Source organism: Hesperophylax consimilis, chromosome 19, assembly GCF_061612785.1.
Source record: "Hesperophylax consimilis isolate HC1 chromosome 19, BYU_Hcon_1.0, whole genome shotgun sequence".
In the NCBI taxonomy this organism is placed as follows: domain Eukaryota; kingdom Metazoa; phylum Arthropoda; class Insecta; order Trichoptera; family Limnephilidae; genus Hesperophylax; species Hesperophylax consimilis.
In genome coordinates this window covers 17,014,785-17,042,539 of record NC_142854.1, presented here as the reverse complement: position 1 = coordinate 17,042,539, position 27,755 = coordinate 17,014,785, and the positions used below count along the sequence as shown (strand labels likewise).

Here is a 27,755-nt window from a genome sequence, read left to right as displayed (position 1 = left end):
AGGGGCTTCTTGCAAAGAGAGGGGATTGACTTCAAGGAAACGTTTTCCCCAGTGGTGAGATATGACTCGCTGAGAATTTTGCTGGCAACGATAGCCGCGGAAAATCTTGAAGTAATGCAATTTGACGTTCAAACTGCATTCCTGTATGGCAAACTAGAAGAAACAATTTTCATGAAAGTTCCGGAAGGACTGAAGCTGAAAGAAGACAAAAGGAACGTCGCATGCAAGCTCGAGAGGGCTCTCTACGGGCTCAAACAAGCCCCAAGATGTTGGAATCAACGATTCAACAAGTTTTTGAAAGAATTCAACTTCGTAGAATGCGAAGCAGACAAATGTGTATTTACTGGAAGGATTAAAAACAACAAAGTATATCTGGCGCTATTCGTCGATGATGGGCTAGTAGCCTCGAACAATATAGAGACCCTTAAGGAAATTATTCAACGACTAAGCGAAACATTTAAAATAACAGTCGAGGACTCGAATATTTTTGTCGGCTTACAAATAAAAAGGGATAGAGAGAGAGGTAAACTGATGATTCATCAGAGCGCGTACACGCAGAAAATAATTGAAAAATTCGGAATGGCGGATGCGAAAACAGTGTGCGTGCCAGCGGATCCGCACGCAGCACTGATTCCAGTTGTGGAAAACAATAAAACTAAAAATGTACCGTATCGCGAAGCAGTAGGGTCTCTGGTTTTCCTAGCGGCTGTATCGAGGCCAGACATCGCGTTCGCAGTAAATGCAGTAAGCAAGTATTTGAACGAGCACAATTCATCGCATTGGCAAGCAGTAAAGAGAATATTTGCATATCTAAAAGGCACAACTGATTATGGTATTGAATATCAAAGCGGTGGTAGTGAACCAAAATTGATAGGTTTCTCGGATGCTGACTACGCCGGGGATGTAGAAACGCGAAGGTCGACAACAGGATACGTTTTCTGTCTCGCGAACGGGGCCGTAACGTGGTCGTCACAGCGTCAAAGACTGGTGACGCTAAGTACAACGGAAGCCGAGTACGTAGCTGCATCGGCAGCAGCTCGGGAAGTAGTCTGGATCAGAAAGCTGTTATCGGACATCGGATGTCCATGTAATGAAGAAACAACGCTTTACGTTGACAACCAAAGTGCAATTCAATTAGTCAGAAATCCAGTATTTCACAAAAGAACGAAGCATATAGACATACACTTCCATTTTATCCGCGAGAAAGTGAATGATAAAGAAATTGTAGTTAAATATGTTCCATCTGCAAATCAGAGAGCAGATATATTTACGAAGGCGCTGCCGCGAGACCGGTTCCAGGATCTATGCTATAAGCTAAATATGGTAACGAGAAATGAGAAACACTCGAACGGCGGTAGTATTAAGGCGAACTGAGTTCTGCATGTTTCTGTAGGCGAATGTGTGGATGCACGGTTAGGTAGAAACTGTGCAGGTGTGTGGGTCGAGCGCGATTCGGTAATCCTCGGCAATGCTCGTGCATTGATGTGAATCATTCTGAATCGAATCGCGCGCTCGCGAACAGCATTTAATTAAGCTCATGTAAAGACTAAATAAAGTAACACTTTTCATTTAAAATAGATATTATTATTCAATTCAATCCATTCTCTTAATCCTGCTCAAACATAACATTGTCAATAAATGTCCAATCATCGCCATTTTTTTAAAGGTTAAAAGTCGATTCTAGATACGTTTCAGCTTTCTATCAAATTGCTCATCAATCAGCTGACAAGAATAAAAACATGATAGTTGTGCATTTCTGCTTATAACGATTCGTTTTCAAGTCGAAACGGACTTGAAATCTTTTAAATGAAAGAGAAAAACAAAATGGCCTTCTGGTGATAGTGTTTGAATTTTTGCTAAAACACCCCGATTAAGAATTCTACAGTTTTTTAAAATCATCACCTACTTGAATGATCAATTTACCATCACTGTCACAGTCGGCTATTTCCCAGTTAGTATCGGTACTATATCATACCAGCGATACGCCGCGTCGGTCGTATCAAATCGGCATTTGAAACAGATGCACTCCGATAATAGACCCAGAACTAGGGCGGGTTCAGACAGGTTCACGTGGACGGATTACACAACGGTCGCGACTATACATGTATACCGTATACATACGTCAACAATACATTTTAATATTTCCACTTTCCTAATAGCCGGGGAAATTATAGATTTTTATCGAAGGTTGTTATTTTTTAAGCAATAGCGGAAAAAAATAATTCTTAGCGGGTTTTTTTGATTTTTTAAACGGGTGGGTATAACAGCCCTCAACAACAACAGTAGATTGATTTTTAGAATTATACTGAATGAACTCTCTAGTCAGTAGGTAGGTACCGCTGTGCGTTTAGTTCGGCAACCGCGTTAGCTGCCGTGTATAATGAATTAATTGATTTTAATATCCCTACTGAGGCACAGGATTATGGCACTTCGCACACAGAGATAATTACAAGCTACGCGACTGTGACGCAACCACAAGTAGTCTACCGATATGCTACTCGTGAAAGTTGGTTTTCGCATACTGTGCTAACCGAATTATACTGAAATTAATGCGTTGTCGAGTGACTCTAGCGACGAAGACAATAATATTATTCGTCTTTATATTTACCAGCATATAAAACGAAAGAAGATTTCGGGGGCACCTATACAACGAAATAAATGTTCATTATAGGGCGTTCGAAGCCGCCAAGGAACTACATGAGAATTATGTCAAATTGACTTTCTTTCCAACATAATCCACGCCTTCTCAGTTAAATCCTTTTTGCCAATATATATATTAAAGATCCCACTAGAAGACTTACAATATCATTTCTTATTACATACTCTAAAATACACACATTGGAAGACAGGCGTAAAATAAACTACTTAACTTTTTTATTCAAAATTCTAAATTCTAAATTCGACTGTTGTGAACTTCTGCAACTCATAAACTTACGAATACCTACAATAACAACACGACAAAATACGCTATTCCACTGCAACACACATAAGCGCAATTACATTGCGAACTCCCCAATACAACGGTTTCACACTATGGGAAACCAATACTTAGGTGATGTCGATATATTTAAAATTAACTTTGCGAATTTTGTGGATCACGTAAAAGATTTATTTCAACACTATTCCTAAATGGAAGTTGTATTTTTGTAAACAAGTCAAATCGCTGTATTTTTTTAAATTTATGTTCTTGTTCTTTTATTTTTGTTTCTTGCATATATTATTTTTTTATGTATTTTATTTTTACTATTTCTTTCTCATGTTTCAAAATTATCTGCTATCAAAATTGTACCACCTACATGTAAAAGCCCTCTGGGCGTTAAATAATTAAATGATTTGTCAGTAGCCTGTAACTGACGTCAAACATGTATTCGAGGCTTCTCGTCTTGTACAAACACTAGCAAAATAGTATGCTACGCGCACAAAACTCGAGTCGCTTGTAAGTATCACCGTGTGCGAATAGCCTATAACATAGTAATCGATTGAATCGACGAATTTATAGTTTATTTATTTATTTGTAAGAAACAAACAGCTTTTACATAATATACAATGATAAATATACAAGTTAACTGAAGTCAAGCCACAGAAGTTTCTTATGCTAAAGTTCATTGGAAATGAAGTTTTAATATCTTAAAATTAATTTGGTGTTAAAGGAAGGGGAGAGGAAGAGGAAAATAGGAAGAGGATAGGAGATGCTCCCGATACATTCCATACTCTCTTATTAATAATCGATCGTACGCATTACTTCATATCGATATTTCTTTAGGTTATTACCAAAAATGTCAATGCTGTAAAATTTTGTATTATATTGTGCACATATACGAGGAATTGGGGAATTTTTTCGAATGTTTGTTCTACATGAGGGTAGATAAAATAAATCAGATTGTCAGGTTGATCTAGACGGGATATGAAGATTTATTAAATTGGTAAGTTCTGGTGAGTCCAGACCATTATTTAGGATTTTAAACATTTTAAACAGATTTGATCAAAAATTAGGCGTCGTGTCTGGAGGGAGTTAAAATTATGAAATTTAATGGATTCGGTATAATTTGAGAAGTGTAAGTTTAGTTTATAATTTATGTGTTTAAATTTTTTTTTAATTCTTTCTATTCTTTCGATATGGGCTTGGTATAAAGGAGTCCAGATCGGTGTACAGTGTTCCAGGTGCGGGCGAATATATGAGGTGTAAAGGGAATATAGAGTGTTTATGTTGTGGAAGGGTTTTGCTATGCGAATTATAAATCCCAGCATTTTATTGGCTTTGTTAATGATGTCATCAGTGTGTTGGATAAAGTTTAATTTAACATCCAGTGTTACCCCAAGGTCCCTGATATATTTTAGTTATAATTTATAATGGTAATAATTTTCAACATGCGAAAATATTACTACATGCTTAACTAGCATTTACCACATGTAATTAATATGATAGATTGATGTGTGTAAGCGAGAAGGAATGCTTGCAGAGTTCTATAAATAAGGGTACACGTTTGGTAAGGGCCTCTTTTGTCATTCGGCTTAAACCCACGTTGAACAATTATACTCTCTAGTTATTTCAAAGAACCCACGAACACCACATTGGCGCAGCCGGCAGGATAGAGTGATTTTCAGAATTTTGCGTGAAGACGGAAATATTTCGCAAGAATATTCAAAATTGTTAACAAATTTGAAAGACCGGAGGAACTTTTTTCACAATAAAAATAGATCGTATGAGGCTTTCCTGTAAATAAATACAGTAGGTACTATGAGTTGTTAAAATCGAAATTATGACATTTGAAATGGATTTTTGCTACGGACTTGTTCACAGATAAAATAAACATGATTGCGAGTGACGAAACAAAAAGCTTTAATAATATTAAGATATATATTTCCTTGCCAAGCGAATAAAATATATTTTAGTATGGCTTGGATATTTTTTTAACGTTCAAAATACCATAAAAACGAAGCGAGTGCGGTGAGCTACTATGAATTCTATGGTGGATTTCTTGGCTCCCTAGGGTTAAACCTAGTATTCACGGGCAAGCATAACGTCGCAGGTCGTATCCGGACAGATCCATCAAAGCTTACAGAAATGCTCCTGTGACGTCATGTTTTATCGGATTAATAAATTCAGAATTGAATAGAGCAGAACTCACCATTGTTGAGCAGGATGTACACCTTGAGACAGACGTATTCCTCCATGCGCAGCTTGATGCGGCGGAACATGATGGTGATCTGCGTCATTCGCTCGACCACCAGCCCGACGTCCAGTCGCAGCTGTTCCATGGTGATAGGGCGACCCATCAGCGTGGTCAGGCACGTCTGCAAGGTGCGGAGATTGGCGTTCACCTGGAGAGAAAGAAAACACGTTAAAGATATGGCCGAAAATATTTACTTGTTAAGGTTATGAATTGCTTGGGGTAAAGTTTTGAGTCCTCCTCGGGCGTCCCCGGCTCTTCTACCATCAAAACCATTCTCTACCATCAAACAGTCCTGGCATTAGTAAAAACAATGCGTCTGTCACCACTAGCGGTGACAGGAAGGGAATAGATATTGGAAACATAGAGATATATGGCGTGGAAGCGTGTCAATTGTCACCGAGCTACGATCAGACTGCACGGAATACGCAAAAAAGGATGATTACCGATCTCCTTTTATCTATTAACTTTGATAGGACCCTTGTTAATCGACATACGTATATTGCGTGCGTAAATAAGACAGAGTAATTGCTCGATTTCAACTGCCCCAGTGTTTCAACTGCCCCGGTCTCCCCTACAACGTGTCTATTTGGAAAGCTGTCAATAATAAAGGTTACAAAACGGCTCCGTTGGGTAGGACTTTAACTAACTTCACTTAACTTAGCGATCCTGATTGGTTTGGTATTTATTTGCGATTCATCGCGTCGTGTAACATTTTTAATGTAACACTCCTCATGTAAAAGACAATGAGGTTTAAATTCCCTCTTACCACCAGCCACCTGTTTTGATTTAAGCAAGAAAAAACGTCGATAAAAAGTGTGTTTTATTTTATTTAGCGAAGTTCAGGCACAAATATTTAAATGTTTTACGATAATTTTCTAAAGAACTAAATTTGCCACACTATACAATAAAACCATAACCTAAAAGGGGTTCGTAAGTAGAACATTTTCAAATACAGAGCAGTTTTTTATTGGCCTAATATTTCAATTTTTCTGGGCTTATAAAAGTAATTGATCAGATCAAAAAAATACTCGATTATGTCAAAGGACAAGATTAGGCTTCGCCTTGGTGTGGGTTTAAATAAACTGAATTAGAATTGGGAACGAAAAAATGGAACGCAATAATGGTGTCCAAGAAAGTTAAATATATTATCAGTATCTCTTGTGCTTTTCTCAAAGTTTTTGTCCCATTTATTTTGTTTTCGAAGCAGTTGTTGTTATGACATTTAAGACGTGTGCAGTTGGACGTAATTTATTATGACTGAGCTATTTTACAAATATATCATAATTAGCTTCATAAAAACAACACAGGAAATTTCACGAAAATATGCGAAACGACAACGGGCTTCGTTGCAAGAGACTTATTTTTTACATTGAATTACTCGACCAACAGTAAAGAGTTTGGAAAATATTTTATTTTATACAATAGAAACTTAGACTTAATTTCCGATTTTTTTTAAGATCATCGTTAGAAAGGCATAATCAGAATTTAATTTTGAACCAATGTCTTTTATGAATATTATAAAAAGCAGGGGGCCAAGATTTGACCCCTGTGGTACACCAGAATTTACAAAATTGGGAGATGATTTGTATCCATTAATAAGTACTAGTTGTGTTCTGTTATATAAATACGATTTCACCCGATATAGTTCTCTATGTATTCCTATTTGATCAAGCTTTTTCAGCAAGATAAAGTGGTTAAATTTATCAAAAGCTTTTTGGAAATCTGTATAAATTGCATCTACTTAATTTTTCATAAAAATAATTATACTCATAATTAAAAGTATTTACATATCTCCATTTAAAACCATCTTCTTCTTCTTTTACTACGCTTACTACGGATCCTTAAGATTCGAGGGTGCCATTGCCGGAACATGTGTATTACTCGCAAAAGTAGAGTTATGTAGGTAGGTAGTAAAATAAAGCCTTCCCCGGGGAATCAATATCACTCGCGCATCCAATAAATCATTTTGCAAAACAAAAACAACCTGTTTTGTTGTTCCATTCCTGGTCCTGTGTATTTTAGAATGGCGTCCCTCCCGACCAATCACCGACCGGCAATAGCGGAGTGGGGGGGTTGCGACCTATATAAGTATCGATCGGGGTAACTGCAGGTCAGAACGCGGTGCCAGGGCAGTCGCATCGGTCACGTAGGCGGGTGAGATGCTATTTATAATGGCAGACATACCTGGATAAGATGGCATGGAGAAACTGGCTCGATATGACACGAAGAACACATAAATTATTTCTTCATAAATGTTTTCTAAATGTACGTTACCGAAGTTGAGGGCAAACTGCATTAAAAATCGTAAATAATAGGCCTCTTGCACCCCATTTTTTTATTTTATTTTCCGGTTTAGGCAAATATTCTAAGACATTCTGTATTTTTTTTTTTTTTTTAATCGTATTTTTGAAACCATGGCGATTTTTTGAAAATTTTAATCCGAAAAATCGGACCATTTTTTCATAAACCGGAAAGACGGAACATAATTTATGGGTGCGAAAACAAAATAATTACATAGCCCAAAAACATTTAAAAAAAAAAACGACGCATTTCACACGAATGGCAGAGGAGAATAACGAGGCATACCAAAAATATTACATCTCATAAATATTTTTTTCCTTGAACCTTCTTATTGATCATTAATCCTTATTAATTTATTTAAAGTTTTATTCCAGCAGTACTGGGAGGATATTGCAATCTCAGTCTGCCATATTAAATGAGATGACATATAATATAAATATACTTATACACAATATTATAGGATTGGTGAATATATACGATTATAATGTTCAGTCACTTAATCCAAATATTTTACAATAAAACCTAATGTAAATAAAATTAAATGAATTAAAGGGGAAGGTTTATCAACAATATGAAATATATAAACAAGTATAAAGAAGGTTCTCATAAAATATATTTAGTTGGTCGAAGTACCTATATATTCTATATGTACCAAGGTTGGTTTTTGTTTTTGCAATGAGACTATTTTTAACAGCTGCACATTCTAGTTATATAACATATAACTTGATATTGTACCTCTTGTTTGATATTATCCAAATGTTGCGATTTAAATTATTCTTGTACTCATAAACTCATAATAATATATTATAAAATTTGATTTTGTTAAAATCAGGACCATCACCATTATACTTCTAAGACAGCCGCCACGGAAGGATAATCTGTACGATTTTCACATCATAACATCTGTCACTTCTGAATAATATCTGTCATGTCAAAACGAAGTACTTCCAATTCTAACGCTGCGTTTTGTTACTGTTTTGTTATTTAATTAAACATGGATTCGTGTAGTAACCGTAGGATCCGAGATCGTAAAAATAATTATAAATATTGTATGGTTCCTTTGTGCCCAAATACTTCGGCGACTACTAAGGAAAAAAGATTTTTCGTTGTACCGCGAATTTCAGCAATTAGAAAACAATGGTGTATTGCAATTCATAGGTCCAGTCAATTGGGTGAACTGTCAAATAAAACCGTACGATATGTCTGTGAAGATCATTTTAATGTAAGTATATTTTTTACAATATTATTGTTTGAACACAATATTTAAAAAATACATATTTTTCTTTGTTGCATGCTTCACGAATAGTTTGCTGAATAGTACAGTAGGTTGAGTAGGTGGGTCTATTACCTAGTGACAACAAGCCTACACACATTACAATATTGTTACACTTTTGCAGGCTATTCTCAAATGAAGATACTTATTATATTTGCATTGTTAAGTTTGTATTGAATAAATACAATGTCTCTTGATAAGTTGTATTTTTATTTTCAGTTAAGCGTGGATGCTCGGAAATGGCCCCAACATCTAAGTAAAAGGGTGCTTTTAAAAAAAGGAACCATTCCTCATAAATTTGAATGTCAAATTGGAGCTGATGGGCGAGATCTACTCAATGTGGTGGATCAGCATCCAAGCTCATCTAAAGGCGGTGAAGTGTTTGTTGCAAGTCTCGAGCCAATGTCTCCTTGCCTGTCTGATGTGGATGAGTCTGTGCCACAACAGATCATCAATCAACCTCAAGACTACGTTGAACTGGAAGTGTCGTTTCCTCTCGAGAAGCCTCAATGCTCTGGACTCCAAATACTTCAACAACATGTGGATGGACCACAAGATACATCAAGCTCCGAAGAAAACTTTCACATGTTGATAGTTGAGAACGCAACTGATTCGAAAGCCATTCAATGCAATTTGAAAAAGAAATTCAAAAGTAAATTGACAAATACAGGAAAAGAACACAGTAGGGGTCCAATCGAGTGTTTAACTACTCGTGACGTAAGTACTTCTCCTGTGAAGCATAATAAAAATACCAAGAATGTACAACTAAAGCATGTCACTCTTCAGCCAGACAGTTCTGCCTCGGAATCGGCATCTGGTTCAGAATACTCCCAACAAGCTACGTCAGATTCGTACGTTGATAGTAGTTCAAGTAGTGATTTCAAAAGTCTGTCATTGAAATTAACTCTGCAGCATATTGAAAACAAACCAAAGCTGTATTTAGGAATCCTTAAAGATTTTTATTGGATTGTTAAAACCCTAGCACTCCTTGAAAATATAAACATTTTAAATGTTTTAATCGTTTTAAAAAAAATTAAATTAAACTCTAGTTTCAGCATTTTAGGTGATGAATTTGGCCTTTCTGAGGCTCAAGCTTCAAGAATCTTTAAGCAAAGTTTACCGAAGTTATCTCGTCATCTTGCAGAACTGGTATTTTGGCCTAAGTCAGAAACAATAGAAGCCTTACTACCAATTCCATTCAGAGCAAGATACAAACATGTCGTATCAATCATAGACTGTTTTGAAATTCAGATAGAGAAGCCATCAAATCCACTGCAGCAGGCACTAACTTGGTCAGAATATAAAAAATGCAATACACTCAAGTACCTAATATCAATCACTCCTGATGGCTTTATTAACTTCATTTCAAAGGGCTTTGGTGGACGTACTACAGATATGATGATTGTGGAAAAGTGCGGCTTCTTGGACAACTTGTCTGAAGGCATGTCGGTGATGGCAGATAGAGGTTTTAAGCAACTAGCTACTATTTTAGAAGGCAAACATTGTCAACTTGTGCGTCCACCAAGTGTTGTTACAGGTGTAAATAGCACTAAAAGAGAGGTGAAGTTATCCAAGCAAATAGCAGCCCTGCGTATACACGTTGAACGTGTAATAAGCCGGCTCAGAGAGTATAATATTCTAAAGCCACATTCTTGTATAGACTTCCATTTGACTCAACAAGTTGACCATATTGTTATGATTGCATGTGGACTCATAAATCTACAAAAACCAATAATTTGATCATATTAGTCTTATTAATATTATTAGTCTTTTAGTGTTTTGTGCTCTACGCTAATGCTTAGTTTAAAATGTTATGTGCGCTTCATTATCATATAAACTTTAACTTGAATATAAATATTCATAATATGTACCAGTGTAATTTTGTTTATCCTTCATGTAATGTATATAGAATAAGTCTAAAGTGTATAATATTATGTAATTATAGCGCCAGTATGTGTTTTTTATAAAAACATATGTTGGAGCTTTTACTTAGAGTTTATAGGCAATGAAGCCACCAAAAGGGATAATATCAAATACTGTAGAATAATTTATGTTTAACACCTTCAACTTCTTACATTTACCATACATTCTGATTATGCTATACTAGCGCCTCCTAGCCCCGTGACTTCTGTGGGTTGGTTTTTTTTAATGCATGTTATTTGAAATGTTTTCTTTATTTTACGTTAATAAATTATATAAGTCGAAAATAAAATATTTAGTAACCTACATACGACCTTACTGTTCTTATGCTCACACGTAAAAAGAATATTAAAGCCCGCCATTAGGTTTGTATTGTCCCGAAGAAATGCAACATGCTACACTAGCGCCATCTAGCGGCCAGCGTTACCAGTCAGTGCAAGTACTGACTATAATAATGCTTCCAATATTTTACTGAGAGTGGATTGATTGCTATTCATTCATTACGCCTTACTTTTACATCAAGTTTATATAAATACAGTTGTGTTGTAGCAAAGTGATCATGTTCCACTTTTTAATACATATCTATTTGTGTTAGAATTTCCACTTTGTAATCATTTTCTTACTTCCAATAATAAATACAAAAAAAATCTATGCGATAATACAATAACATGTGTACGTATTATCAAATAAATACTAGGTATAAATGTAAAAATATGTCTTATGTAAACTTTTTGTTTTTGTTTTTCTGTCACTTTATACAAATACATATTATACTATGGTGGATGGGATGAAAATAATATGATGCTATTGTACATAATCAATATAATCATGTATTATTATGAATAAAGAAGCGAGTGTAGTGCAGTAAATACGTGATTTATTTCAAATAATGTATACCTATACATTTTTTTTAAGTACAGGAAATATAGCTCTGGACCAAAACAGCATGGCTTTATTAATAGCTTCGACACAGAATTCTTCATCGTAATCGATGTGGAAAACATTTATTTTGCCAGATGATTCAAAGTTGGGTTCAGCAACACAAAACACTCCCTTGAATTTGTTCAGTACGAACATTTGTATTTGCATTTGTGCATAATACTTTCTGGCAACAACACCCTCAAAAAAGTAATTTTTCATTGTACTATGTTTGACTGGACACTTGACCTCAACAATATAATCATCAGTGACTGCATCCGGGGAGCCACCGATAATTGGTAATTTGCAACTGATTTTGAAACCACATTCTTTATATTTGTGTCCCAGTTGGTTTGCTAGTACCTTTAACACCAGAGGTTCTAAAAGCCGACCTCGTTGCATAGCCTTTGTGTCTGGAATCTTGGCTGCCCCTAAGATGACTTCAGTCAATGTTCCATCCAATGTTTTGCAGTTAGCTGCCTCGTATAGTTTGGATGCAGTAATTCTGCCATATCGCATTTCGTACCATAACGGGCAGTTAGCCTGCTTTCTTGTTAATGAAAAAACTTCCTCGAAGATATTTGGAGGAATATTTAGATCACATGTAATAAAATTGATGAAATCTGTAGCACTTGTATTGTGCAGGTTTCGTGTTTTCTTAAAAGCAGAAATCATCCTGTGCATGGACAAACAGTCAGTGGGCTTCGGATCCATGTAAAGTTGAGTCAGTTGGCATCGAAGCCCCTCCTTAAGACTCCTTTGGAGTACTGCTGCCAGGAAATCTCCATTACCTTTTTCCACGCTTTTTACTGCGTTCTTGCCAACTTGGGATGCCAGAATGAACTTTTGGGAGGTTCCGACACACGATAACTTTGATTTTCTCCAATAACAGTCGACAGATGTCGACGCTGGTTCTTCACTTCTCCTATGGAGCCATGTTAGAAATGCCAGTGCATGTTTACAGCCACCTGAAAGCAAAATGTTCCAAATATAAATTATTTGTCAACAGGTAGCTGGCAGAGACCCTCGCAATGATTCTGTGTTTGTTACATCACACAAGAGTTTGCTCTTCCCCACATCTCCATAGGGTAGAAGAGTGTAGAGGTTAGAGGAGAGAAACATATTTTACAATATAGCGACATACAGTTCAACTAACCTCTAGAAGCTGCACAGTCTTGACATTCTAAGACTTGTATTTCATCTTCCATCTCATCACACAAAAGTACAACAGAGTATGCTTTTTGGCGGACACGGTGCTCGGGGGTTATTTTTGCTTTCACTGTGCAGATAGGACCTTCTCTTTTTACCTGCACATACCCGATAGCATTATCACCATAACTTTCACGTGCAGACCTTTAAAATATATAATAATAACACGTTGAAAACAAAAGACAGTTGCATATAACTGAATGTTAACAATTGTCTTAATAATAATAATTGACGGAAACATAATATATAAGTACATATTAAATGTTGTCAAAATATATAACATAATATTCGTATATTAGAAGATACAGAAAAAATACTAACCTTTTTGTTTTGACATTTCTAATTTCGCTTCCAATGAAATTCATATTATTACTTAGAAAAGTAGCCATCATAAATGAATCTATGTTCGGCAAATTGTCAGACTGACCCTGAACAAAACCTACTTCAATCATTTCCAAATAATATATGCTTAATTTCTCAACAAAGTTAGCGGACTACAATACAAACAGCCAAACCCCAAACAAGTGTCAATATTCAAATTCACAAGTCGCCGGAAATCAAGGTGTTGCCATATAAAAAAAATAATCAGTGTGGAATTTTACAAAAATTAATTCAATAATATTGGAGACGGAACATTTTCAAGTGGTGACGTCACAAGCCAAAAATAACAGATTTATTTATTTTATTTAAAAAAAACTATACATTTCAAAATTTTTTGAGTAACATTTTCGTAATCTTAGTAGAGAAATCTATCCACTCATTTTTTTCCAAGTCATTAGAAAATCCTTGCAAGTGGCCTATTGTGTGAGGAATAATTCAGACAAGCGATAAAGTATGTACCTACTCATAGTATAATATTGAAGTAGAAAATTATTTAAATTGTTTTTGCAAAATTCACACGAGTTTTTTTTACACACATGATACCTAAATGAGTGTTTATAAGTTTTATGAAATTTAAAACACGTTTATTATTAGTAAGGCGGTTAATGTTTAAAGAAGAACTTCTGTAAACCCTAAGAAGAACCTAACCAAGGACTTTGGCCAAATGCTTTTTGGATATTAGTAGATTCGCATTTAATTTAAGATTTACCTTGCAAACGCATGTGAGACTTCAATTTCCCTTCATAAACGACATTTCCTCTTACCCTTCAGAATACCATCGAGCGTACAGCGTGAAGGGAATCACGTAGCCGTTGCCACCCTGACCTAAAGTACATCCTGTGCAACTCATTGCGTTGAAAGGTTTCTTGATGGGCTGGAAACGAAGATGAGAGGAAATTGCTTTGTACAGATGCATCTCAGCACGTAGACAACAAAGCAGAAAAGTAATTAAAGTAAATAAAATATACCTACAGATTAGAATCGTTCTAAATAATATACGATTGAAGATAAATAAAATACACAACTGTTTTGACAGTACGGTAAAAATAACATCAATTAAAATAATTGTAGAAAACAACGGTGATAGCCTTAGATAGATGCCATTCAGGACAGTAACCCCTGGAGGCGCCTTGTCGAAGTGATACCTGAATAAGTTAAAAAGAAGCTACAAGCCAAAAATGTGCATATTCTTGGTATGCCTTATATTGTCACGAATGTAGATAATAGGCATTAAAATCGCTTGACAAACGGAGTCTAGAAACGTTCGATTTCAAGCACAAAAGTGGTTTTTATTTATTTTGTAAATAATTTTATAAGAAAGCAAAAAAGTTAATCAAAAACTGTCACAGATAATCTTAGCTATAGTACTGTATTTTTAAAACGTTATTTCCTTTACGCTTTCATACATTTATATTGAAAAATATTTTTTTAGTAGTTTAAATTTATATTTTTTTATTGAGTAATTTATTTTTTATTTGTATTCTACTCAAGGGAAACGGTAGCAAAACCTTAAATTTACCTAAAACATATTTTTTTGTATTAATAATGTACACTAATTCGTTATAAAGATTAATCAAAATAGTGATTTAGCATTAAGCTTCGCCTTAAGGGGAATAAGAGATATTTTCAATGGGCCGGAAGAGGTTTGATATTGTTTTTGTCGTTAGTAATTAATCTATACATACTAATAAGTGGCAACCAGGATGAGATAGGCGACACATTACGCCATAGGCATCATTGCTTAGGCTTGAAATAGGCCACCACGAAAATATAGCACGGTCTGTCACAGACTTGAACTGTGCGCTAGTTCTGCGTGAAACCTGATTCAATGACCCCAAATTTGTTTAAATTTAAGTATCATTTTCAGAAGCCTATGCCTATGAATGTGTTATGCTGTTTACCTTTGAGTGTGTGTATGCTTATTAGTTTTTGACTGTCTTATCTACGAGTATATATATCTGTCTATGTATTGTATGTCTTTGTATTGTAGTCCCTTAAAATGTTATTCTTCTGTATCTATTTGATTGTGGCTTCTCGTGATATAATTAATATTGTGAACATGACCTGCTGACAAACTTCTTTGGCAGCTTAGCGGGTGTTTATATTGAAGAAAAATAAATTAATTCAGACAAGCGATAATGTAAGTACCTACCTTTAACACAATATTTCAACAAAAACATATTTTAATTAGCATTTTCAAAATTGGAACGGATTTGTCATTCATAATATGACGTGTCTGCACTAGTGCATACTAATTGTTCAGGGAGCGCCATCAATAACAAGATTTATAAAGCTGGGGCGGCTCTGTTGGTCAGGACGCCTATTGTTGATGTAGCAAGAATGTAAGAATATGGACCAACAAAGAGACTTTTCTATAATATTATGCCTGCAGGACGAGGGATAGGAACCGTAAACAGAATGAACTAAACGCCAGAACTCTCCAAGGGTGAGGTTGATAATATTTGTACTTATATGTTTGAACATACCTCTTGTGCCAATTCTGCTTCTTGATCTTGATGCTGCATGTGTAAGGGTGCAGCATTTTTCCCGTGCATGGCCTGGTAGGCAGCCGTGGTCAGCACTGAGATCTCGTGCCACTTGTCCATCAGCAGCTTCGAGTGGATCTTCATCGGAATCTCCAGGATGAATGGCAGCTTCTTGGTCCACGCGACCATCTTATGGACTATCGAATCTCCGATCTTGCACAGTTTGTCTCCAATCTCCGACTTGTCTTCTAACAGATCTGGTAAATGCTGGACCGTTGCTATATCTTCCATGGCGTCGCAGTCTATCAAAGCTTGGATCATTTGTGCCGCACGCTCCGCAGGTAATGATCGTTCTCTCTCCCATTCACGCTCTCTACTCGATGAGGAACTAACGGCAGAATCGAGCCTGTGTCTGAGATGGACTATCTCGCTAGGGTTGGTTAAGGCAGTCTTGAGGATCGTCCCGTTGGCTAATGGCTCTTGGCGTTGCGGGATGGACATTTGAGAGGGGTTCCCTACTGTTCCCTTTTGGCCAGACTTCTTGTGCTTTTTGTACTTGACTTTGTAAAGGTTGTAGACGGCGCCACTGTTGCGGCCTCCGGGCATTCGGTCCTCGCGAACCGCTATTGAATAACACATATTTTTTGTTAATTTTACACAGTCAAGTTAAATGCTAGAAATATAATCAATGTACCCCCATTAACCAAAATTTATTGCACATACTTCGCGACTAAAACCTTGCGATTGCATTCCCATAAAATCAAAATAAATAACAGAAAAATCATCCACGCATAAACACAAACATATTTCCTCATGTATTAAAAAAAATCAATCTCAAACATAACAAGTACGCAATCAAAGCAGCTAAAAACTTTGTAACACACACCAATAAACCAATAATACAAGGGTACATCTTTTAAACATAGACTATTGAAACCTGGGAACTGATCAATCACAACACACATTACACATTTACAGTAATTTCATCCATACGCTAACTTTACAATCCAAAAGAAATTATTTTTACCTTGCAATACCATTCCTTGCTCGATGCATTTTTTGAACCGGCAGTACTGACACCGATTTCTCTGCGCTTTGGTGATTTCACAAACTCCATCAGCGACGCACGTGTACACTCTTCTGTTCTGCACTGTCCTCTTAAAGAACCCTTTACATCCTTCACAGGTGATGATGCCGTAATGCAGGCCGGTGGCCTTGTCTTCGCAGATCATACAGATCATGGGTTGCTCCTCTTCATCTGGGGGTGCTTGTGGTTCGGGGGGAGCATAAACTAAAGCTTTCATCGGAGGGGGCAGACCACCGAACTGCGCGGCTCCCGCTACGCTCGCCGCGCTGAGGTTCAAAGCGTGGAGTTGCTGCGCTGGAGGTAATTGAGACAGATCTCCAGCCCATAATCTTTCCATGTTTAGTGGTCCGTGCGACTGTCCTCCCAAACCCAGCAATAAATGCGCGGCGGATTCATCATTAACAGGTGGAGGAGGTCTGGGACTTCTAGAAGGTCCGCAAGCCGGCATTGAAGATTCACTCTGCGGAGGGGTGATCGGTGGGGGGGCAGGAGACCAGAACATAGTCCTAACACCGCCAGACTCTCCCATGATGACTGTGGGAGTCGTTCTTGGACCTCTGCTTTGCTCGTGCATCATTCCTCCCGGAGGAAAGTTGCCTCCTATCAGTTCTGGCTTGACCCCGTTGATACGGCTTGCTTGCACCCAGAGATGATGCTGTTGCGGAGATAAGGGTGGGAGGATTTGAGACATTTGGGGCGGCATCTGTTGTGTTTGCGGGAGAGGTGCCCTGGGGCGTGGTGCTGGACTGAGACGCGAACACACAGGGTTTTGTTGCACATGTTGTTGTTGTTGATGTTGTTGTTGCTGTTGTTGATGTTGCTGCTGTTGTTGTTGGTGTTGTTGTTGTTGTTGTTGTTGCTGTTGTTGTTGCTGTTGTTGTTGTTGCTGATGTTGCTGCTGTTGTTGTTGTTGTTGTGTGTTGGATTGGTTGTTGGAGTATTCTCGTTTGACGAGGACGCCCGGGCAGCCCTCGCTCTTGACGAGGGCGCCCGGGCAGCCTTCGCTCTTGATGACCGAGCAGGAGGCGATGGAGCGAATGACGCCCGGGTTGGCGGGACAGGGGTGCTGGGGGGGCCCCGGGCCGGGGGGCGCAGGAGGGGCGGCCTCAGGGGACCCCCGCCCAGGCGGCCCATCGCCCCCCATGCGCGGCGGGGACGGCGGCACGGGGTCCGGGGACGATGTGCTCGTGTCCGCCACAGATTCGCCTGAAACAAACCAAAAAATATTATGATTACTTATAAATCATTATAAAGCTGTGTGGTTTTGTCCGGTTTGTCTGATGGGCGCTCTTAATTGAATTATTTCAAGTGCCCCGAACATTCTATCATAGATGTGGCAATTTTTTGTAAAAATAGTACGTCTGCGGAATTTCTACGACTTTCCATTGACGAAATCCTGAAAAAAGCGGCCTAGTCCTATTGACATAGATGAGGACATAGCCACACTCATTTATTAAACTTAAAATAGTTCCACTTTCATTTTTAACTCTTGTTTTCTAGAATCTTGGAAGTGGAAATTAACCCATTTCCCGACATCCGATCGAGCTGCAACTCCCCAGATAGACTCATTGCCAATAACAATGAATTCTATCAACTTTTGGTGGCAATCACGCATAAACACGTGGACATACATGCATTTTATGAAATTGGATCCTACGGTCCTACCCAAGTTGTTAGCGCGGTCGACTCCAGTCTCCGAAGAGAAAGGTTTACTCCATTTATATTTAAATACATCTATTAATAAAAACTGATGTATTATACTAAATATGTCATATTTCTTCAGGCAGCTTGGTGAGTTTAAATATTAACGTAACATTTAGTGATACGACGCATACAATGTACTTATGTATCAACATATTCCGAGATATTAGTGAGCAATGTAACCAAGCAACTAGAATCGACTATTTTGTTACAAGGACATCACCATTTCGTCACTATATCCTGAAGCGAAAATGACGCGTAGATGGTAAATTAATTCTTAGTGAATCACTCTCTCTCTCTCGATTTGTTTCTCGGGAATTGGTCAATGCCACTCGAATACCTACGATTATACCTGGAAATAATACGTAGGTACTGTGCTACTTTGCAGGGGCTTAGCACGGTTACAATGATAGGATAAATAGAGCTGTCGACGTTTGTCCATCGATGTCCTGAACTTAATACTAAACTTACGATAGCAACACTGGCGAATTTTATCATTTGTATCGGTAAGACAAGAGAACCTGGATTCGATTCCTAGTTGTTACCGCTATCTTTTTTATTTTCTGTGTTTTGTTCTGTTTCATATTTCCTTATTAATTAGTATTATCTTCTTCAATTAAGACGATATTGCTGTCAACTTCAAATGTAATGGTCTACTATTCGCCAAAATTGTTTATTTAATACTTTTTTTTAGTTAATGTTGGCTTTCATGACTTCAGAGCATCATTTTTATGGAATTCTTGTTAAATTCGCGCTGTGACACTTAATTCAAAAATAATATGTCAGAAATAACCTAAGTTTTTCTCATGCGTCAGTCTGTCAAAACGCGACGCTGCCAGCTCATTCGCAGCCAGTCAAAAAAAAATTATTAGTAATAATTCGAAATTGAGCTTGTAGAGTCTATGTGTAACTAAAACACCGTTCAACGGTTCGGAAGTGTATATTTATTAGTAAGGTCGTTTTTATATTCGGTTGTTACTCTAATTACATAAATATTTATGAACTTCTGTTTGAATTTATTGCCATGAATAATAAGAAAAATATATCTTTTGATTTTGGGTCGATTCGCTATATAATAATATGAGCAATATCAACAACGTAGTTTATACTATGGACGTGGTTGCCTTGAATGAAGAATAAACAATCCTGGCTCGAAAGAACGTTGCATTAAGTTCATTGTCGAACAAAACAAGTTTCTACGCAATAAGGAAGTTGAGTCCATTTTTTTTATTTTTTTTTATCAATGTTCGCATTCAAACTTAAATACTGGTATTTTTTTTTTTTTTTTTAAAGTTTGTTTTCATAGTTAAATTAATTCTCAAAGTTTAAATTTTATTAAGCCCGCCAAAACGAGCGGAATCCGAGCGGTAACAGGCGGGGTGTAGTGTGACGTCATTAGAACTGTGAAAACCACGTCGCTTAAGCATTATGTATGGAAAAAAATTTAATTCTTCAACAAGGAATTCCAGTAATTTTTTTACCAATGTTAACCGTCTATTATAATTGATGTTATTAAAAAAAAAAGAAAATTGATTAAGATTTCATAGTTAAATTAATATTTTAAGTTAGAATATTTGCTTTTCACGCCCGATACGGTACTTGTACGGTATCGCCGTCGCTACTTGTTGACGTTCCCCGCGCGAATTCAGGACCACCGCGCAGAAAAGTAAAGACCAAAAGTAAAATAACGGTTTACAGCCCAGTTCACTGTGAGACTTTTCTGAGCGGCCGGCGGCCTGAAGTGTATCACATGCTTTGTGACATGTATAATAATAAAAACATCTAAGTTATGCAATAAACAACATATTATTATAAAGCACTATACGAATATGTATCTTTAGAAATCCATTTCATATAATAATAATAACAAATACGTACATATATTTGACAAACCCAAATAAACCTTTGGCCTATACACCTCTCTCATCTAAATCGACCATCTCTCATGTAATAGAAAGAGATGCACCATAGGTGTTCCGTTGTACGTACAAGTCACGACACATGTGACGACAGAATTCTTTCGACCAATCGTGGAGCGTATACAGTATATTGCTATTGAATGCTTTTTCAAGAACGTTTAACTAATTGTAAGAATAATAATATAGAAATATATTTATATATTTAGAATCGATATTTTTTGATCTACATGAACATATTTTTTATAAGTCAAAATATTTTTCACTCAACTTCCTTATTGATAAAAATACAGTGACGTTGCAAATAACGTGGCAGAATGGGCAAAAAAAACATTAACATCGCACGAGACTGTGGCATTCCAATTGGGGTGAATTGCGAGGCAGAAGGGAATGAACAGAAGAGGAGATATGGAAGAGTTAGGTTGGGAAGTACCCAGCCATTCAGATCTGGCAATTAAACTTGGCTAGTGGCATTAATAATAATACAAAATTTTACAGCATTGACGTTTTTGGTAATAGCCTAAAGAAATATCGATATGAAGTAATGCGTACGTTCGATTATTAATATGAGAGTATGGAATGTATTGGGAGAATCTCCTACCCTCTTCCTATTTTCCTCTTCCTTTAACACAAAATTAATTTTAAGATATTAAAACTTCATTTTTAAATGAACTTTAGCATAAGAAACTTCTGTGGCTTGACTTCAGTTAACTTGTATATTTATATCTATCATTGTATACTATGTAAAAGCTGTTTGTTTACGCCAAATAATGGCTAATTGTCGTGTCATAGAGAATTGTTTATGGCAATGAATTTTGTTCCTGAACCCCGTTTTCCTCTCTTTCATACCTCTCCTCTTTGTCCGAGAGTCAGTCAAAAACCAACAGCCGTGACGCGAGGTGAACATTATTACCCAAAACGCATCGCATAGCAATAAAATTTAACGCATCGCAAAAATAAAGTTTTGCTAATACCACAACTATCGTGCAACCCAAGTGCATCCCAACAAGTGAATGTTCCTCCACCTCCGTAAGTACCCTCATACCTTTATAAAACTCATTGCCAAAGAATAATTGATTATGTTATAAAAGGTCCACAGCTTAAACACTGTTTGTTTCTTACAAATAAATAAATAAACTACAAATTCGTCGATTCAATCGATTACTATGTTATAGGACATTCGCACACGGTGATACTTACAAGTGACTCGAGTTTTGTGCGCGTAGCATACTATTTTGCTAGTGTTTGTACAAGACGAGAAGCGTCGAATACATGTTTGACGTCAGTTGCATGCTACTGACAGTGCTGGGTAGCAGAATACAATGCGAATAAGAAACTTCTGTGGCCTGACTTTAGTTAACTTGTATATTCATATTTATCATTGTATATTATGTAAAAGCTGTTTGTTTCTTACAAATAAGTAATTTTCGTCTAAAACGTTGCTTAAAATGTCTTTAGCCGTGTTTGGCGACCAGTTTCTGAATAGCCAGGTACTTTCCCCCCATCCTTTTCATCAGCCTCACAATATACCCCAATTTAGGATGCCGTGACAGTTGGGAATCATTAGCGGTATTCATAAATAATAATTTAAAAAATTGATATATTTAATAGAATGGTGTTGCAAACAATCCAATGCTGATTGGTAAGTGATTAAAATGATAGATTGCCCGATGGTTCGTCCTTCTGGAAGCTTTCCAGTAAGCAACTTTTTTCTGTGCTGTATGAAAGAGAAATAAAGGTTATCAATTTTCATTCAAATTTGAATCATATGCTATAAAGAATAACTGAGAAAAAACTGTGTCCTTCCGCAAGTACTTAAAGCTTAAAGTCCTGCTAGCAGGAATCATTAAATACTAGTAAATATAGAATTTCATACGGAAAAGCTCGTGGCTCAGCCAGTGACGTAATGCTCGCCCGTGAATACTAGCCTTAAGCCTCCACAACATAAGTGTTTACGTTAAGTTTGGAGGTTCGAGTTTCGCAACTCAGAAATTTGAGGTCAATAATGACCGGGGCCGATCCGGTCGTAACTTGTAGTCAATGTTACATTATTTTAAAGTAATGGCATGGGTTTAACGTGCATTCATACAAAATACGGAATATTTTTTTTACATATTGAGTTATCTGATGCGTAAATATTAAATATCATCTAGAATGGATGGATCAATGCAAAACGAACTCTAAGCAGAATTCGTGTCTGAACGAACTATGCAATAATTACAATACCGTATTATCCAAGGTGGATATTTTCAGTTGCGAACTTACCAAATACAAGAGATCCATAAAAGAATATTTCTCTGATGGTTTGTGAATAATGTTATGTCTCTATTGTTTATATTTCTATTATGCTTTTATTTATATCTACAACCTCTCTCCATGGCTATAAATGTATTGTTTTATAAATTTTTCGTTTTATATAATCTTTTGTTTTGTATAAATTTTTGAAATCATATTCCTTCCTTACAAATTTAATTTACTTATTCCGTATTATGCTGTCTCAGTAGAGGTAAAGTCACAAGGAGGAAATCCATAATTGGTTGTATTTTGGCTACATAATACTTTTAATAAATAAATAAATAACAAGCCAATATTCACAGTATGTACTCTACTCGTTGTTAATTGGGATAGCTGTAATAAATGTGATGTACCTATAAGGAAATACCTTTTAATATTAATAATACGTCCAACTCCATTAAAATATTGGCAATATCAACAACGCTGGCCGCTAGAGGCGCTAGTGTAGCATGTTGACGTTGACATTCTTTTCGAAAGGCCGGAAATTGAAAAATATTTTTGAATAATTGAAAATATTATATATTGATGAACAATATCAATATACATATAATACATTTTTATTTGTTATAAATATACGGATTTTTTTTGTAAAATTGCTCACATATTAGTATTTTTTACATTTCTAAACCATCAAAGACATTACTTAATTAGTGTAGAATGTTGTTATCAGCATGTATGGGATGTGTCAGAAGTTGGAAGTATTATTAATGTTATAGGGTATTTGCTATAAGCTATTTAAATACCCTATGTACTTTATGATTGCTTATTTTGTACAATAAAGGTTTTCAAATTTGAATACTATTCATAGTTTTATTTTATTTAAACTGTTTGAAAGTCGGTAGGTACTGCAGATTTATCTAACATACAGTGCCACACCATTGACCTGGTATTATTTTATCTCTGTTTTCAACTTGCCCTAAATATTAATAAATTATTTTAACATTGTTTTGAAAATCGTGCGTCTACTTTACACAACGATAGCTTTATGAGGAAAGTCATACTAATTCGTAATACTGAGTAGTATGACGCCATAACTAATTTATTTTCATCACTGATTTATTACTGAAATAAAGTCGCTATCCGCGTCTGCCTGTTTGTGCGCTTAGTTCTTCTAAACCACGCAGCTGATTTTTCACTATCATTTAAAGAATTTCTTCCGGAAGATATATATATATATTTTTTTGTTTTTTTTTTGTGATATCGCTTAAGAGTCCGAACTCCTCCCAACCGCCCGGAGCCAGTGAGATGAAGGAAAGGAGATGGGGAAAAGGAAGGTTCAAGCAAAGTTTCAATTCTGAATGGTGGTCTTACACCAGGGCGATACTGAGAGTTTCTTCCACAGTGGAACGTACCGCAAATATACTATATATTATTTTAATTGAGAAAATTGTGAAAAAACACAAATTAATGAAATAAAATTTACTTGCGCACGCCGGAGTTTAAAGCCGTGACCTCCGGCTTGCTAGTCGAGAGTCTTACCACTCGACCACGGAAGCTTAGGCCTTCCCAAGCCGGACAACATACCCCGAGAATAATGCGATGGTTCAACTGGCTTTGGAGAGCTGGGACTCTAGTGCTTTTAAAAAAAATAATAAACTCATAATATAGTAAACGCAAAAGGGGTGTCTTAATCTCACTGTCTCCGGTAAGCAAAACTCATTAAAAAAAAACAATGTTTAGTTGGCCTATAAAGTAAAACGCAATACCAAAATCGGACGCGTAGTTAATTTTCTTATCTATAAATACATTTAAGATTAACATGAATTGAGGTTAGACTGGGTTATACCAGGTTAGACCCATTTCATTGTTTGTACAGCTTGACACACTTATATTTGCAGGCGGCCAAAGAAGGAACTAACAAAAGGACGACGAACTATTTTTTACAGCCATAGATTTTTTGTAATCATAAAATCTACACTAGCGACGCCATCGACTGCAAAGATAAACATTGATTGCCGATCTGAATTTTAGGTTAGTGTTTTGGAAAATGGATTAACCTATAAAATATCAAAGAAAAGTTAATAACTACACATATTATAAGACAAATTCAATAAGAAAAATTCATTTTCTTGACAACAAAGTGATTTTTTTTTATGTTGAGTGGATTGGAACTAAAAAAACAAACATCAACAAGTCATCGATTATCAATATTTATTACCTCCCATGGACAATGGGCTCATTTCTACTCAACGCAGTTGGAGTCGATCTATAAATGTTTCAATTGAATTTAAATTTTAAGATAAATAATAATATTTTGTATTTACTTGGTCCTCCATTGCTAGGAATAACGAAAAATCTGGTCCGGAACAAACTCCGAGTCACCAACTTGTTGCGCGCTTTGTATAAACTGAACGAAGTCGGCAAAATAGCTCTCCATCGTAATTTGAAAAGTGAGGTTATGTGGTTGTTTACGTTTTAACTGGCCTTGCAAAGTAAATGTAATATGTACGTTGTTAGAAAAGTGAGGTTATGTGATTGTTTACGTTTGAACTCGCGTTCCAAAATATACGTAGTTCGGAATAGTTGCGTGTTGCGTTGCGACCGTACAGTTTGAATTCCGCGTAAGTACTGGGTCGTTTTCTTTTCGTTCGCAGTTGCTTTTGGTACCTACCCGACGCACACAATACAGGCTGTTTTTTTTTAAATGGTAAACATTGATAAATTTTCTCACCTGTCCAAATTTCGCTATCTGCAAAGAAATACACAATAACTTAGTACATTGAAAGAACTTCGTAAGTTTATACTTACGACGCTTTAAAAACATTTAGCTAATATTAGAGTACTTTTAAGAGGATAATGTACTATGAGCATGATCATAAAATATTATCTATCTATGTACATATATGAAGTGAATAATGTCAAATCTACAGTTTTATTCCCAGATTGATGAAATTTTGCACACTTGTTCTTCAACACAAGAGGAAGGTGACTGTCTACATGAGTTTTCTAAAAACCACCTCCCCCCACTTTCCCACCCCTTTTGATACATGAGGAAATTTTACAGTTACACAGAGTAAACAGATATAAAATATTGCAAATTTATTAAGAATCTCTTATAGATTATTTGTAATCCGGTTAAAAACGGGACTGCAATCCCTTAACGAATTAATTGTCAGGTTTCCTGTTATTTTTTTAGTAAAAGAGGAATGTATAATCATAATATTTTCGCATTTCATTACTATGTCATAAGGCATGGTGCAGGTTCATGAACACGTGTTCCGAAATATTAGAAATGTACTCAAAGTTTAACAGGAAACGGTTTGCAATCCATTTACAACCGGATTTGGAATAATTTTAAGGTATTTTTAATAAAACAGCAATACACATTTTTTTCCATGTAGTCCTTATCTGATTTCAAAAGGTCTGCGTAAAGTATAGGTAATGCCGGGGACTTAAGGCCCCGTAGTAAGCGTTCAAGGATGGTTTGAAAGGGAAATATGTAAATACGAATGTCAGAGGGAGCGCTCTAATATTAAAAACGATAATAATTAAGCGAAAATAATGAAAATATTTAATAAAACACGACTCGTTTGAAATAGAGCAAAAATCTCTCGAAAAATGCTTTAGTTGCATCTGAAGATACACTGTGATACATTTTCATGCCTATAACATATTAAAAAACAGTAAAATACAAATTTTTAATAATTTTCGGAGCTTACTTTGCGATTTTTTTCTATTGAGGGAATTTCATATAATTAACGTTCGGCATAACAAATTTATAGATATTAACTACAAAAAGAATTTTTTTTTTGGAACTTAAAAACTTAAAGAAGTAATTATAAATTTGTTATAAATCGGTAGAAATTGGGTATGCTGGGGCTTAAGCTAGTACAATAATAAAGGACGCTTAGGTTATTTCGGCATATACAGAGGATGAACGAAGAAACGAGTGTAGGACAATTTATTTATAGTATACACTTTTACAGACATGTGATAATATGTACATAATAATTTAGTGAAACTTATCACGAAGTAAAATTTGAATTTAAAATTATATAGAACGATAGATAGAAGAAATATTACACGACGTATGGCATCGCCTTAAAAAGAATATTTGATCAAGTACTTCCAGTTGGTATGTTTTAGGTGGTATTACGCGGAGGCAAATGGTAGAAGTTGGGGTAGCTGGAAGAAGATATGATACGATCAAGCGAATACTTCACTCCCATAACAGATTCAATCGATTTTAAAAAGTCTTGCGATAAAACAAGATTTAAAAAAAATCGTCCTGTATGTATTATTTCTTTTGTGGGTAGAAAAAATATATGCCGTTAGAGAAATGTCAAGGATTTTCCTGGCGTATTATTATTGAACGAAGAAAAACAAGGACCGGTCGTGGGTTACTTAAAAAAATATTTCTGGGTCACACAGAATATGTGCATAAGTTATTTTATCATTGGGAGTAGGTACTGTATCATTTTACAAACATACATTCATACGTGTTTTAATGTTGAGAGTTTTATTGGTTTGAGTTAGCTTGCATTGCTTGGGAGGTTAAGGACAGCGAAAACTCTAGGGGTCTCACTAATAAACCCTGTTGTAAACTTAACACAACTGATAAACAATCATTAATGTATGGTAAATTGCTGTTTATCAGTTGTGTAAAATTTAAAACAAGTTTATTAGTTATAAGGTAGGTATCTTACATTTTAAAATGTCTTTTATTTAAATTTGATTGTAACAATAAACTCACTACTATTTGCGCTGTTATAATATTTTGCTAGATTATATCTGTTGGCAAGTCACCTTTTCTGTATATTTTATCCTGTTTAAACGAAGTTTTTTCTATTATTGCAACATTCTATGGCTTAAGAAAATTTCAGCTGTATCACATTCAATGTCGTTTTGTATACATATTGTTGTGTTCTTAAATGTAATACTAATATTCGCCTATGTACCACTGTGTACTTATAATATCATGTATCAAATTATTGTAAAAGCATTTTATGGCGTTTAATAAATAAAATCTTGGTTTGATTGAGGATTGCACCTTCCCTCCCAGGGACTGGAGTGAACCGCGCTAACAACCTCGCCAAATGCCGATCGGATAGAACCGACATTTATTTCGTATAATACATATCATCCGATTTCAGA

At 35.9% G+C, this 27,755-nt stretch overlaps 2 protein-coding genes across 3 annotated transcripts in view; one reads left to right on the top strand and one right to left on the bottom strand.

Annotated features, from left to right (window-relative positions):
• Positions 1 to 25,216, bottom strand: part of LOC149414903 (hormone receptor 4-like) — a 42,228-nt gene extending 17,012 nt beyond the window's left edge. For both annotated transcript variants that reach the window (XM_089643222.1, XM_089643223.1), the window contains exons 1-4: positions 24,926 to 25,216; positions 16,690 to 17,955; positions 15,663 to 16,285; positions 5,130 to 5,322 (exon numbers count right to left, since the gene is read on the bottom strand). In XM_089643222.1, coding sequence (XP_089499348.1) covers positions 5,130 to 5,322; positions 15,663 to 16,285; positions 16,690 to 17,893 — 2,020 coding nt within the window. In that variant the 5' untranslated portion in view covers positions 17,894 to 17,955; positions 24,926 to 25,216. The remainder of the gene's footprint in view (positions 1 to 5,129; positions 5,323 to 15,662; positions 16,286 to 16,689; positions 17,956 to 24,925) is intronic.
• On the top strand, positions 9,250 to 12,175 carry LOC149414904 (uncharacterized). Its single transcript, XM_089643224.1, has one exon. The coding sequence runs from the start codon at positions 9,334 to 9,336 to the stop codon at positions 10,486 to 10,488; it is 1,155 nt and encodes a 384-aa protein (XP_089499350.1). The 5' UTR covers positions 9,250 to 9,333; the 3' UTR covers positions 10,489 to 12,175.
• Positions 25,217 to 27,755: the final 2,539 nt, after the last annotated feature.